The sequence below is a fragment of the Momordica charantia genome (genome assembly GCF_013281855.1).
Source record: "Momordica charantia cultivar OHB3-1 chromosome 8 unlocalized genomic scaffold, Mcharantia_2.0 BLBB01000008.1, whole genome shotgun sequence".
NCBI classification, from domain to species: Eukaryota; Viridiplantae; Streptophyta; class Magnoliopsida; order Cucurbitales; family Cucurbitaceae; genus Momordica; species Momordica charantia.
In genome coordinates, this window is record NW_028275166.1 from 7,614,741 (window position 1) to 7,629,519 (window position 14,779).

Genomic DNA, 14,779 nt, shown 5'->3' on the forward strand with positions numbered 1-14,779 from the left:
ATGTTATGTTGCACATCCTATATTTTCTAAACATATTACATATTCTTAGGTTGAAAAAAGAATACGAGTCCTTAAATTTTAAAAGTTTTGCTAGTTATTACCATTTTAAAAGTGTTACATTTTCTTTTATTTTAAAAGTGTCGGCTATTCTATATTTTAAAATGTGTAATGTATTCTAATAGCTATATTGAGGTATATAACATATTGTACTGTGTTAAAAAGTGACATGCATTCTTAAATTTAAAAATATGTTCTGTATTATATATTTTAAAAAGAATACTGTTATTCAATTTTTGCAGGTCTTTGAAAATATTACACGTCTTTCTCTCTTTTGTCAATATATATTATTTTTCCAAAATATCTCTAAGAAAGCTTCCAACTTCAAACACGAAGGGTCATTGCCAAAGGGAGCAATGGTAATTAATATATGCCTCCAACCAAAAGGTTGTGAGTTCAATCCTCCACCTCCACATGTTGTACTAAAAAAAACTACGAATGGCCATTCAAGTTTTAGCATAAGTTCAAGAGGCGATTAAATGACAAATCTGAAAGCTTGTTTGACAAGAAGATTGAAAATATTAAATTCTTTGTCACCCAATTACGAGAGAAGTTGAACAAAAGATGATGAGAAATTAGGCATTTAGGGTCACACATGAATGATCTAAACTTGTACCACCTACTCATATTCTACCTTATTCTAACTTTTTTAGGTTCCTCCCCTTTTTCAATTTGATTCCAACCATATTATTCTTGCCTTTTTCTTTTGTCACAAATGTTGATATTGTGTAGCGGGTTTGATTTTGTTTCGCTTTTTGATGAGTCAATGAGAGTAAGAGGTGAATAAAAAATGTAATTTTAATTGTAGTTTAGTTTACTGGTAACAACGTAATGTACATTAAAAAGAATCATTCGTTATTAAGTAGAACCACAAATTTGTTTTGCCTATTCATATTCGGCCTTACTCCTACATTTTTAGGATTCCTCCCTACTTTATCAATTGGGTACTTTTTATTATATTACTCTCTATTTTAAAAAATTATATTCGCTCTTAGGGAAAAAGACATAACATCCTCTATAGTTTTAGAATAATCTCAATTGAATGTTAGAATTCAATCACTTGGAGAATTTGAAGTCCTAATTATGTATAACTTTTGTGCTTTGTGTTGGACACACTCATCAATGTTGTAAAGAAAGCATATACTTTGAGCAAAAAAAGTGAGCCATTTTAGGAGCCATTTTAGCCTCACAATCCCAACGAACACAATTTTAATCAATCAATCTTAAACTATTCCTACTTCATAAATATCAATATGAATATAGCCCATCTGGTTAAGGTATTTATCCTCGACCAAAATATCGAAGGTTTGAATCTCCACTATCTACCTATCGGTAAACTAATAAATAAATCTTAATCTTAACCTCTTTTGGGGTTTTTTTTTCCTCATAAGGATTAAAGCAAGAAAAGCAAAAGCATAAATAGAAATTAGAAAGGAATGGATCAAAACCTAGCCACTTATTTTGAACAATACTTATGAAACAAATTTGGAATAAATATAAATAGTTTATATATCAATTAGAGAGATTCTCTGCACCACCACCTTTGATGGTTTATTTATCTTATACTATTAAATTAATTAGTGGACTATAAAACTAATTAGCTAAAGACTTTCAAGGATACTTTCTTAATTATATCACCAATAATCATGTGTTTGGGACAATATTTTAAGGTTTATAATTGGTTATAATGATTTGAAGCCAGCTCATGTGTAACTGAGATGTCACAAGTCCGTATGCTATGGTTTCACTTATAGTTTAAATAATGATATCTTATGGTTATTGAGTTAAAAGATTAAATATGTTATTTAATTTCTAAAATAATGTACATTGTTTTTTTCAATTTCGTCTTTACTGTTTAAAAAATTTTCAATAAGACTCTTACTTAGTATAGTACCATTGAAATTGAATAATGAAATTGTAGCATCAAATTTGGATTTTCTTATGACCCAACCAAGTATGTCTCGACAACTTCTTGTAGTTACCACCTCTACTTTCGAAACAAAAAATCAGATATGACACAACATTGATCATTTTCTTAAAATAATAATAATAATATATCGGATACGACGCACATGCATTGGTGTTTCATGTCAGATTTGAAAATAAAACAGATGACTTTAAAATATTAATATTAAACACAATACAAAAATTCAATAGCTAAGATCGAAAATAGTTTTAATGTTATCAAAGCACACATTGCTCAAGATAAAATATTCTCAAATAATCGAAACTATCTAAGTGTTTAGAACCATATTATTTCCATCATATCATCATTTTGATTCAGAAGATCACCAGATTGGAAAATTGTATGGAAGTGAGCATATATAGAAGAATGTATATTATTGAATGCATGTAAACAGTGGCATTTGAGAGAGAGAGAGGAACAATGATTTATTAAAGATCAAAACTTTGAGGAGAGATGGTCCAAAATTATTTGCAGCAATTCACTTCTGTTTCTCTCTTTTTTCTCTTGGGATTCTCTCAAGTCAACCAATTTTCTTCTATAAATATTAATTCAGCATTCAGCTTGGTTCACTCTCCTAAGACAAAGGGACAAAACCCAAAACAAAAACACGAGGAAACTGAAAACTTACTCTCTTTGTCCCCTCCCTCTCCCTTTCTCTCTTTCTTTCTGAGTGATGGACACAGATCAGGAAGCTCCATCCACGCCGGGGACACCTGGAGCTCCTCTTTTTGAAGGGATCAGGGCGGAACACCATGGAAATGGAAATGGTAAAAGATCTCTTCTCAAGAACTGCATCTCTTTCAATGCCGATGATTGGACCAATGAAGAAAGAGGCTTATCCTCCAAGGTCTCTTGTTCATTGTCGCCTCCTCCTATCTCGCTTGCAAGAAAGGTAATTCTCGAGAGATGAAAGAGCAAAATTTAAGATCTATTTAGTAATATCACAGTTTCTTATTTCTTATTTTCTGTTTATCATTCTTCGTAGAAGGAAAAAAAACTACATTTAGCAGTAACATCTTATTTAACTTTTTCACTAAAAGATGTACCTCAGTGTCAGTGATCGTTCCTTATTTCAAGTTCTCTAAAATTTTAAATGAAAATAAAAAGTTACATGAAATCTATCTTTTCTCAAATAAAATATTCAAAATTATTATATTATATATATTTGTTAATATTTGTGATGCATTTAATAAATATAGAATAGTAAAAGTATATTTTTATTAACATGATTGGAAAATTCAAGCAGATAATTAAAAGAAAACGTTTCTAAAAAACAATAAATAGGAAAAAGAAATTAGACAGCAATATCACTCAAAACAAGAAACAAAAACATTATCAAATGGTCTCTTAACCCCACATCTCGTTATACCTAAAGGTGGGAGCAGAGTTCATCAGTACTCTGATGCTCATCTTTGCTGGAACCGCCACGGCCATTGTAAACCAGAAGACACAAGGAACCGAAACACTCATCGGCCTAGCAGCCTCGACCGGGCTGGCGGTGATGATTGTCATCTCGTCGACTGGCCACATCTCTGGAGCCCATCTGAACCCGGCCATCACCATTGCTTTTGCAGCACTAAAGCACTTTCCATGGAAGCATGTAGGCGCCATGATCTCCATGCACTGAATCTTCTGATGCTTAGAAATCTCTCTGAGTTGCTTGTTTTTGTTTTTGTTTTTGCAGGTTCCGGTGTATATTGGAGCTCAAATGGTGGCTTCTCTGTGTGCTTCTTTTGCATTGAAATGGATCTTTGATCCAATAATGGGGGGAGGAGTCACTGTTCCTTCAGTTGGATATGAGCAGGCTTTTGCTCTAGAGTTCATCATTAGCTTCAACCTCATGTTTGTCATCACCGCAGTCGCCACTGATACTCGAGCTGTGAGTTACTCCTTGTCCTTGCTTCTTTTGACTTTGAATTCCGACTTTGAATTCCTGTTCTGAAAAGAAGAAACTTTGATATAAAAAAATATATATATATATATATATATATATACTATAGGTTTAATTTCTGCCAACCTAAGTATAGCTCAACTAGTTACCTAGAAAAAATCACAAAGTGATATGGAGTTGAAAATGGCAGGTGGGAGATTTGGCGGGAATCGCGGTAGGAGCAACAGTCATGCTCAATGTCCTCATCGCCGGGTATGTCCAAAACAATCCCAATAAATTAATCACGGCCCTTTAATTTATTATTATTATTATTATTATTAAATTACAAATTTAGTTCCTCAAACTTTTTAAATTATGTCTAATAGATCTTAATAAGTCTCTAAACTTTTAACGTTGATGTTGATGCTGTCTAATGTGTCCATAAACCTAAAAAAATATTTAGTAGAACTCTGAACTTTTAAAGTTAACCCGACATTTTTCATTTTTTTGTATCCCCTGAATTTTAAAAAATATCTAATAACCTAGTCTAAACCTACTGAACCATTTTTCTCTTTTTTTTTTTGTTTTTGAAAACATTTACTCAACCATTTTTTAGTACAATAATTGTGAAGGTGGGAGAGTGAACCTTCAATATCAAGAAAGGTAATTGGCCATTAGACCACCTCATCTAAAGTTTAAGAAATTGATTAACTTTGGGAATTTATAAACATGATGATATGCCATTAAAATACAGTCGATTAACTTTGGGAATTCTAAATAACCTTTTCACGTCATATGACTCAACCCGTAATAACTTCTCTAACTTGAAATAGATTGGCCAACTTAAGAAAAAATGTGGAACTTCTCTATAATGAAGTAAGAACCATAGTTAAAACAGATATAAACTAAGTGGCTCCTGTGTCTAAAACGAAACGGTTGGTAATCTAGAGCCTCTTATGAGCAACTTAACCTTCACTAAACAAGAAACAGACTAAAAGATTCTCATTTTGATCATGCTATTATAGGGAAACAACTGGAGCTTCAATGAATCCAGTGAGAACACTGGGGCCAGCCATAGTTACAAATAACTTTAAAGCCATATGGGTTTACCTCACAGCTCCCATCCTAGGGACATTGTGTGGGGCTGGCATCTACACTGCAGTAAAGTTGCCTGACGAACATGGCGACGTGCATAGGAAGCCTTCTGCCGAGCGCAGCTTCCGAAGATGACGACTCGACAGCTCCATTGCCCGACCTACCTAAATAACCCAAAAGATATGTTCATTAGATCATCGAGACAACTTCCAAATCCAAAAAAAAAAAAAAAAAAACAGTAAGATGTAAAACTGATGAATGAATTCTCTATAGTAAATACTTGACAGAACAGTGTCTATGGACCGGTTGCGATTGCGGGTTCCCGCGGTGTATTTCAGTTTTTACAAAGAGAAAAAAAAAAAAACTCCCAATAGTTATCTTGTAATATGAAATGAATCAATAGCAGTTGAGTTTTAAAATAAATTGGAGTAACATCCAGAAAACTGTATAATCTGTGTTTTTTCATTCCCGTGAGTTTTAGGTCAGCTTACATGCTCTTTAACTAATCTCGAGAGAGTCGTCTAACTCTACAATATTTGGTCGTCGTCTAACTCTACAATATTTGGTCGTCAGAAAACTAGTAGGATTTGAACCGGGGTTGGGATATCATGTTTCTGTTGTCAAAATGAGAGGGGAAAGTCAGATAAACCTTGAAAATCCTTTGATGCTACATTGAAATCACCTCAGAAAATTTAATCTACATATCCCTAATCCCAAATCAGCAATTATTCCCAACCATACAATAAGCAAAAAAACTACCCTTTTCTTCTAAATTCACACTTTCCCTTCAAATATTTATAATACAGAAACGAAATCTAACACTTCTTTCCATTGTAAGGAAGTTAGCCTAACCAATCATACCAGGGAAGATAATGTATAATTTATGACCAAATTTCAAACATTCATCGGAACAAAAAAAAGTTTTTTTTTTTTTTTTAAAAAAAAAGCATTCATCGGAACAAAGAAAAGTAAACCACATTCAAACAAGTTCAATTCACATCCAATCAATCCCTCTAGTTCTCGAAATCACCTCAAGGATCAAGACCTCCGTCGAAGGTAAGCATCCACTGTCCTCCATTCGTACTCGAAAAGCCAAGCCTCTCAGACCATTAAAATGTCCCGACTAGGGCTGGCATCTTTGTCGCCTCTGATCGAGAAACGGAGGGCGTGAAGAAGGAAAGAAGCGATCAAGACGCCAACCAGATCCGCGACTGCGTCCTTGGCAGAGGCTCCGGCGGACTTGAAGAAGCCGAGCTCGTCGGCGACCTCCTTGGCGGCTCCGACGAAAAGGGAAGCGACGGATCCGATCAGAATGGAGTGGCGACGGATGAATGGATACCGAATCTGACGGGCCAATGCATCGAAGAAGATGGTGAGAGTGAAACAGAGAAGAACGTGGTAGAGCTTGTCCGGAGCTAACCATGGATCCTCGTCGGCCATTCGCGCTCTGGTTTTTTGGTTTGACGCTCGCTCCAGTTTTGTTATTTACTTTATATTTAAAAATTTATTAAGACATTTTCAAAAAATAAAAGATTTCACTGATTTATGTTATGAATTTGTACGACACACAATGACCCATTCTAATTTCATATCTAAATTACTGTAATTTTAATTTGGTTCTTTCAATTTCTGGTCATTCTAATTTATATATAAATTATAATTGAGCTAAATTACTGTAATTTTAGTTTGGTTCTTTGATTTGGTTAAATTTTTCCAAAAATTTGTGACCAATTAATAACGAATAAATGTACTAAAACTAAATAAATAAATAATGAATAAAAATTTAGTATAAACTCTAAAATGTGCTTTTATTGATTTGAGTCTTTAACTTCTCAAATACAATCTCTCTCTTTTTTTTTTTAGGTAGAGGAAGTTGAAAATGTGCATTTCCTTTCTAAAATGGGCTCTCTTATTTGATGTAAAGTCCAAAATTTAATAACAAAATTGAAATTTTCGAAAGTTTTTGGACTAAATCCATAATTTTCATTTTCATTTTTTAAGGTTTTGTTTTGTTGGTCTCTTTCTCTAGCTTATAATTTTCATATTCAATGATTGAACTTTTTTCACATACACTGATTCCCTATATCTTTTTGTTCTTTCCAGGTACAGAATTGAACAAATTATATTCTTATATCATCAATGAGATAATTTTTCGAGAACAAAATCCATCTTATTGATGGATCCAATCTCAATTTTAAAACTTACCCGCCAAATTTTCAACAACAAAATACTGTCGAGTCAATCTTCCTATCCTTACATGAGACACGAGAAGATTTCTCCGTGTTATCTCCAATTTTGGTAATATGGCTTAAATATAAATGACAGCATCTCGGTCTCACAAACCACCAGCAAATAGTCAAAATTTACCCAGGGAAAAAGAACAATACAAACTATTCTTTCAACCCCACCCCGAAGAGCCAACTTGAGCACAATTCAACTGGTTAAGTCATATATTTTCGACCAAAATATTAGAAGTTCGAATCTCCACCCACATGTTGAACTAAAAAACCCATCCGGAGACAAAGAGGATAAATTTTCCCCATGTTGAATAACAGTAGTTATAGATGTAAGCACCAACTTCAGTTTTCCGGCCAGGTAAACCCGCCCCGGTAAATTTCAGCCAAAATATGAATAATATTTAATGAATTACTGGGAAAATTTGTTACAAGTAAAGTCAATAAGAAAAGATGAGCTGGACCCTGTAAAGAGTGTATCAAAACAAGAAGCACGTACAACTTTCAACACAGTTGCCAAGAACAAATAATCACAACTCACTTGGTCAACCAGTAGATAAAGATCAGAAATGTGCATACGGACGCAACAAGGGAGAGTATGATTGTGTCCATGGACTTTTTCCTCCTAATTGCTGCAAGAATATGATTTACCTGCACCATCATTGGAGTTCAAAATCAATCAAACAGATTCATCATTTGAACGCTATCTAATCAGGATCTTTGTGTATGCTTATGCTGATGAAGAGTTTATAAATTTAACTAAAATGAACTATCTATTCGAAATGGACATTACTCTCAGATATGCATGTATGAGATCATTTCATAAATTTACCAATGGAAAAATAGAGTAGCCACAACCACTTACTGATGGAAGGCGACTGCTAACATTACTAAGCTTTGAGTTGATGCCACCAAAGGTCGATCGCTGGAAGACAAGTGCACCTAGGGTTGCTTGGGCTTGTGAAATCACATTATCCATCTACAATATACAAGTTCAGTAAAAACCCAGTTAAAATTGATGATGAATATTTTTTTTTCCTTTTTTTGGGTATAAGATTCAACCATTGTCAAACAAACAGACAATGATATGAACGAACCACAGCAGGAAGAAAACAAAAAAAAAAATTGAGTCCAATATGTAAGTAGCTGTTTACTAACTTACTAGCATGAAAATCAACGGCAGGTTGCAAAACCTGATTCACTTATTCATAAGTTGCTCATTATAGTTATTAATATGGTAATAATGTCATTAAACCAAAAATGGCTCCATGTCAATATACTAAACTTTCAAGTTGAATATAATGGAATTCTTTTGTCTATGCAAATAATTATGATATGGCCATAGAGGTAAAGATACCTGTCCTGTGCTACGGCTAATAGATGCGTGCTCCTTTATAAGAGTTTGTTCTGAAGTACCCAGACCATCTTCCAATTCAAGTCTTGAACGATCAAACTCCCTGAAGTCGTCTAGAAGTGAAGCATGTTCTTGCTTAGCTCGCAGGCTGGAGCGAAGACGATAAAACTCCTGCACTTAAAATCAACAAAACTTGGTCTGAGATTCCATATAAGGAATAATCATAAGTACAACAGTGAACAGACTTTTTGCAGAAAAATGAAGAGAAAATAAGGATCTGGCAGAAGCTGGGACTATAACTAAACCAGGTCTCACAAATGAGCCTAAAAAGGTCCAATGGTTATCCCCAAACTCATCACTCCCCACATTCAGAAATGTCATTAATTAGAGGAAAGGGAGATAATCAATGAGGAAAAATAATGTTTTGCGCTCCTAAGTCCTACCATTATTACAAAAATGCCAAACCAAGTCCTGAGTTCACTGTTATGTAGTTTGCAGAATGAGAAGCTTAAAGCCTATCGCTTATCTAAAGTAAACTTATTAGAATAAACCGGAAAAGACAAAACCCAAGCAACTATCACATTCCTTCCCTTCCAATGTGAAGAGATTAAGATTGCTACTAGACAAGAATTTTTAAGACAGGGTACCTGCGTAAGATCTTGAAGAATTTCCTGATGTCTAGTCAAGGTATGGGAAACCATTTCCGAACCACCTGATGAGACCCAAGCTTGCATCTGTGAATTCACTTGTTGGAGCTGCTTTAATAGACGTTCTATCCCAGATTCAACATCACTCTCTGCAGTATCAACATTTGTAGAAACCTTTGTTGAAACTAGTTTTCGAAAAGAATTCATCTGCTCATCCAACTGAGCTTCAAGTTTCCTTGCCTGTAAACGCATAAGAAACATTTTCATTACACAAGTAACAATTAATCAAACAGCAGAGGTGAGATAATGTAGAATGAAAAAATATACTCTCTCATACAAACAAAATATATGAGATAAAATTGGCGATGCAGAGCGATATAGTCCTATTTCCAAAAGGTACAGTCTAAAAGAAAAAAAAGAATCCTCCATTATGAATAAATAAATCAATTTCATGATCCTTCCAAACAAGATCCAAATTTGAAAAATCTGAATGACAGAGGACGAATAAGTGACAGACCCAGACTGTCAATCTTTTTAAAATAGCTTATCTGTGTGTATAAAATGTTCTAAGTATCTTATCATTTCCAAAAAAACATAGCACAATGAAGCATAAAGAATTATGCGGAGGCAAGAACTACAATCCTGAGGTTAACGGCTTCATCGGTAATATCATAATAGAACGGACGCTGGCAGGCAAGACCAAAATAATATCTCAAATTCCAAATTCGGGATCCTGCCCGCCTCTGGACGATCCAACCGATCCTCCGAATTCGAAACTCGCCAATCGCCATACCTAAAGAGCTATAGATCATGAGCTAAAAGTCAAACCATCAATCTTTGCTAATTCTTGGAATCGCACGCAACGAAAATCGCTCATATTAATCGTTTTTCAAACAACAAGATTCACGGTTGCCGACAATCAGAAATAGAGCCAAAACTGAACCAAATCGAGAAAAATTATAGCAGTGAACCAAACAGATTCCAACCAACAACAAAAATAAATAAATAAATAAGGAATTCAAAGGAGAATTGGACCTGTTTGCGAAGAGCATCCCACGAGGTAGGCATCTCCATGGATATGGACATCGATTAATGATAAGAAAAACAGGGCCAATTTCAGCGAATTCTCTCTCGAATCTCTCCTTCCACCTCCAATTCCTCCTCCTCTTTTTATGGATTGGGGAAATTTCCGCTTCGGAGGACGAAGAAATGGGTTCGCTCGGAGACGAGACAGATCGTCTGCTGCAATCAACCGGTAAAAAAAGTTTGGCGAAGCAAAATACATAAATTTTTGCGTAAGCTTTAATCCTCTAAGAACGGGAAAAGGAAAACTTATCCTCTACAGCCGTTCCCATTTCGAAACTCTGAATAATTGGATTGTCACTGGGTCCCACAATTGTCAACGGATGAAAATTTCCGTTGACTTTTACTTTGCTCAATCTCTCAAAGAAACGTCGGCGCCTTAGGCGGTTGCATGAAAGTTGTCACCTCGTTCGATCTTTTATCTGGGCCGGGCTCATATTTTCTGGTCTTTGTCTAGGCCCAATATTCTCAAAGAAACCAGATTATGGGCCTTTGAAGGTTTGGTCTAATTGTAGTATTGGGCCATCAAACTTCATTCTGAGCCCAAGGCTTTATTCTCACGGGTCACATTACATTGGATTTGTATATATCTAATCCCTAATTTTGAAAAAATAAATTAAAATTAGAAAATGAAATTTGGCCTTAAAACTTTCAAAATTTACGTCTAATAGATACTTTAAACTTTAAAATGTGTCCGTCTAATAGATACTTTAAACTTTAAAATGTGTCTAGTAAATCAAGACCTATCACAAGATTTAAAATCTAAAAGGCATATTTAAAAAAAAAAAAAATATATATATATATATATATATTTTAAGACATATTTCAAATTTCTATTTCGTATTTTTGAATCATAAATATCTTAAAAGAAAGATACAAAATTGAATATCTTAAAAGAAAGATACAGAATTGGCAACATCTTCAAAGATACCAATTTAGATGTACATATGGATGAATTGATACCACATATAAACTTATCATGGCTTCCATAAAATTAAAAAAATAAAAAAAATAAAAAAAAATAACAGCATCATAGCTTGGTTTAATCAAAACTTCAAAAGCATAAAAAAATGTAAAAAAAAAAAAGACACATGAGAGCATCATAGCTTGGTTTAATCAAAACTTCAAAAGCAAAAATTTAGAAAAAAATGGGGCAAAATTGTTCCTTTTTTCCTCTCTTTTGTTTTTCGGTAATTAATGAACAATTATGGTTTAAATCTCATTTATTAGTCCTAAATTTTCATGTTTCTTTTACTTTTATTTCTAAATTTTTAAATATCTATTTTATTTGAGTGTAACTCCCCAGGTCCAAAATTTGAACCAAGATTTGGAATCTGGATTTTGCCCTAATTACCCCAGCCTTGTATCTCCTATGACCTAGCTATGACATTGTCCAAAGTTAAGCGTGCTTGACTTGGAGCAATCTTAGGGTCGATTGACCTCCTAATCTTCGTACCTTCTCATTCAGATGTATTACCAATTCATCCATATGTATCCCTCCTCTCTACTCGATCATCACATTTAGTTCTAGAAATTTATACAAATAATCACTTTAATCGTTACAATTACCTTTCTTATTTTACATAGACAAGTATATTTCGTGCTTTAGGTATTAAGCTTCCAAATGAATGTGAGTTCTTGCTCAACTAGTTAAAAATTAATGGAAAGGAATAAAATTGTTTCCTAAACTACTTTTAGCTTTGTAATCTAGAGACTTGAACCAAAAGCATGTAGTTTTGCTCCATAAAAATTTCTCAAGTCACTCCAAACTTTATGCTTTGCTTTGCTTCCCCAAAAAAAATACTTTGGCCAAATTATACTTTGCAAAGTTATATATGCTTATTCTACATGCAAGTCAACAAAACCAAGCCTTTTTTTTTTTGGAAGTATTACTTGGAAAAGATGGTTTAGAAGAATATTAGTGGCCATATTTGAATAGTAATAATTATAGCTTTTCAAAGTGGGTTGATGAGGAGAATAATTTATTAATCAAATCGTGTCATATTCTCTTTATAAGCTTAAGAATGAACCATTGTATTATATCCATCTGAATATAACGTTAGAATATACTCGATCGAGTTGAAGAGTTCAAATTGATTGCTAAAGTCAAGTTTTATTGGTTCACGAGAGATATGATATCATTTCATTGGTTTTGAAGATTAGATTCGAAAAGATATAAAATTTTCCCACGTCGTTTTATTTGATAGAATTTGATCAAGTTCGATGGTTTTATAAGATTATTAGTACTTCGTATTTAACCGATTTAATTCAATAAGTAGCATCTTAAAAAGAAACATATTTTATGGGTTGAATTTACTTTATTATTATACTAGTGAACCACTTTAATTAACACATCAATTGCACCAAGTTAAAAGTGGACAAAGAAAATCTACACAAAGATTTTGGGAAGAAAATTTTAGGAAACCTAAAGAAAAAAACCCAACAAAAAGGAAATCATGTACATTGGACTTTCTCTCCAGTTGGATATAAGCCAAAAAGAGAGACGAAATTTTTAAAAGTAAGTGCACTCTTACCCAATAGCATCTCCTTTCTTTTCAGTCAAAGACACTTCATTAACATAAACAATCAAAATGTTGATATTTTTTTCAAAACCATTTTGGTTTTAGTTTTTTTCTTCTAAGGGATTGCTTTTGGCAACTTAACAACCCTTAAATATTAAAATTGTTGTGAAAATTGAGGAAGAATATAAGGCACCACGAGAACGAGAACGAGAACGAAAACAACGAGAGAATATAAAATTAGAAATGTGAAAATTGGATATTTTTCCTTTTGAAGTTTTCTTTCTTCTCTCTTCAATTTCATGTACATTGTTTTGCCTCTTAATAGGCTTTTATGGTACTGGTGAGCAATATGTGTTATAGTGATAATTGTGAATAGGGTTTGTGTGTGCTTGACACCAAATTACTTTAGCAATAAGTATGACATCTGATGAACAAATAACATTCACAATAAAAATTATATACTTTACAAGAATTTAAAAATTCATTAACTTTGAATAATTTTAAGCCTCGTTTATAATATTTTGTTTTTTGTTTTCTATTTTTCAAATTTTAGTTTATAGACCATACTTCAATTGTGTATTTCTTAGCTTAACATATGTCTCATGTCGATTTTTGGTCTAGGTCAGAACTGCTTTGTTTTTATAGAGAGAAAGTCAATGGGGACTTCTGCGGGCGATTCTGTTAGGTGATTGTAACGAGTTTGAATGTCACTCAACGAGGAAAGATTTGCACAAGAGAGAGACAAACACATCAAAGCTCAAGTCAGTATAAATTCGACTTTAATATTAAGATCGAGCTAGTATGTGATACCTGATACTAGAGTGAGACCTTCTATTTATAGGTTGAGTGTCCAACAAGATGTTCGACCGACGGTTCCTATTGTCAAATAGTTCGCTGAATGTCGACCTGACGGGTGCGCAAGGTTGAAGATGGGCGAGACCTTAATTCAATTAAACGAGATTTTATATGGGTGTTTCCACAACTAAGTACAAAGGTCGACCCTTTAATTCTCCGAGTCTTCCGAGGAGACATAATATCGTGACCTTCCTCCATTTATTGATATTAAAAAAGAAATAATAAACTCTAGTAATTTTTTTACTTGTTCATATGAACTGCCGAAGGACTTTTAAATTATGAGCTACATTTTATTTAAGATTTATTTTATAACTTTCCATTTTTATCCTTCTAGAGTATGTTTAGTTAGTTAGGGTAGTTCAGTACCTTGTTGTAGACTTCTTAAGAGTTATTACTTTTAGATATTTCTTTTAAATCACTTATGCCACCTGATCAATAAGGTCGGTAGCGTAGTCTTTTAACTTATTCCTTTGAGATTATGGTCTTAATGATGTGAACATAACAATAATAGACAAAATAAATTTCAGTGTGTTTCGCCATTGATACTGAGAGCTCATCTTTTGAATTCTTGATCTAAGTTGTAAGCCCTAAACATTCAAATTAGGTTTTGATTAATCTTCTCGTAGAGTGTTCAACTTTGAGTAGAAAATTAGTTCAATCATCTAATCTTTTTCTTGGGATTGTCCTAAGTTGATTTGGATTTTTAGGTATTGACGGTTCGGAGTCCTCTCCTTTCATTGAAGAGTTTTTATCTATAACTTCCTATATTTCATATTACTTATTACGTAAATCAAAACAAACGAAACAGTAATCAAATGAATTGGGGCGACGAGATGTGTATATTCAAAATAATTATCAAACGGGTCCGAGACACAAATACAAGAGAGCGACATAATCAAGAAGATGTGATATATGTGTGTTTGATTTTTTTTTTTTTTTTGGTAGTGTTTGATGTGGGACAGCACCATGGAAACCCTAATAAAAGAGCTTCTTTTTTTTTCTCTCTCCCTCTCTATTTGATATCAATTCCTCAATCCAATTGTCGGCCATTTGTCACCTTTTGAAGAATGCATAAGGACAAACCACATTTCCTATT

General features: G+C 33.5%; 3 protein-coding genes across 7 annotated transcripts; 1 reads left to right on the forward strand and 2 right to left on the reverse strand.

The window, feature by feature from the left end:
- Positions 1-2,426: 2,426 nt before the first annotated feature.
- NIP6;1 (NOD26-like intrinsic protein 6;1) lies at positions 2,427-5,411 on the forward strand. Its single transcript, XM_022297711.2, has 5 exons — positions 2,427-2,915; positions 3,399-3,623; positions 3,708-3,902; positions 4,105-4,166; positions 4,919-5,411. Exons 1-5 carry the CDS (start codon positions 2,697-2,699, stop codon positions 5,121-5,123), a joined length of 906 nt encoding a protein of 301 aa, XP_022153403.1. The 5' UTR covers positions 2,427-2,696; the 3' UTR covers positions 5,124-5,411.
- LOC148209454 (uncharacterized) lies at positions 3,218-6,545 on the reverse strand. 5 transcript variants are annotated; one of them, XM_088127563.1, is made up of 3 exons: positions 6,019-6,545; positions 4,064-5,148; positions 3,218-3,961 (listed from the first exon to the last, which is right to left on the reverse strand). In XM_088127563.1, exon 1 carries the CDS (start codon positions 6,426-6,428, stop codon positions 6,090-6,092), a length of 339 nt encoding a protein of 112 aa, XP_087983689.1. In that variant the 5' UTR covers positions 6,429-6,545; the 3' UTR covers positions 3,218-3,961; positions 4,064-5,148; positions 6,019-6,089. The 5 variants fall into 5 exon arrangements, with proteins under 5 accessions (XP_087983689.1, XP_087983688.1, XP_087983686.1 ...); XM_088127562.1 differs by having other exon boundaries at positions 3,218-3,956; positions 5,004-5,152; positions 6,019-6,535; XM_088127560.1 differs by having other exon boundaries at positions 5,004-5,152; positions 6,019-6,535.
- A 1,071-nt stretch (positions 6,546-7,616) lies between these two features.
- GOS11 (golgi snare 11) lies at positions 7,617-10,509 on the reverse strand. The gene is made up of 5 exons (XM_022297808.2): positions 10,259-10,509; positions 9,224-9,463; positions 8,580-8,747; positions 8,088-8,201; positions 7,617-7,873 (listed from the first exon to the last, which is right to left on the reverse strand). The coding sequence occupies exons 1-5, from the start codon at positions 10,307-10,309 to the stop codon at positions 7,760-7,762; spliced, it is 687 nt and encodes a 228-aa protein (XP_022153500.1). The 5' UTR covers positions 10,310-10,509; the 3' UTR covers positions 7,617-7,759.
- Positions 10,510-14,779: the final 4,270 nt, after the last annotated feature.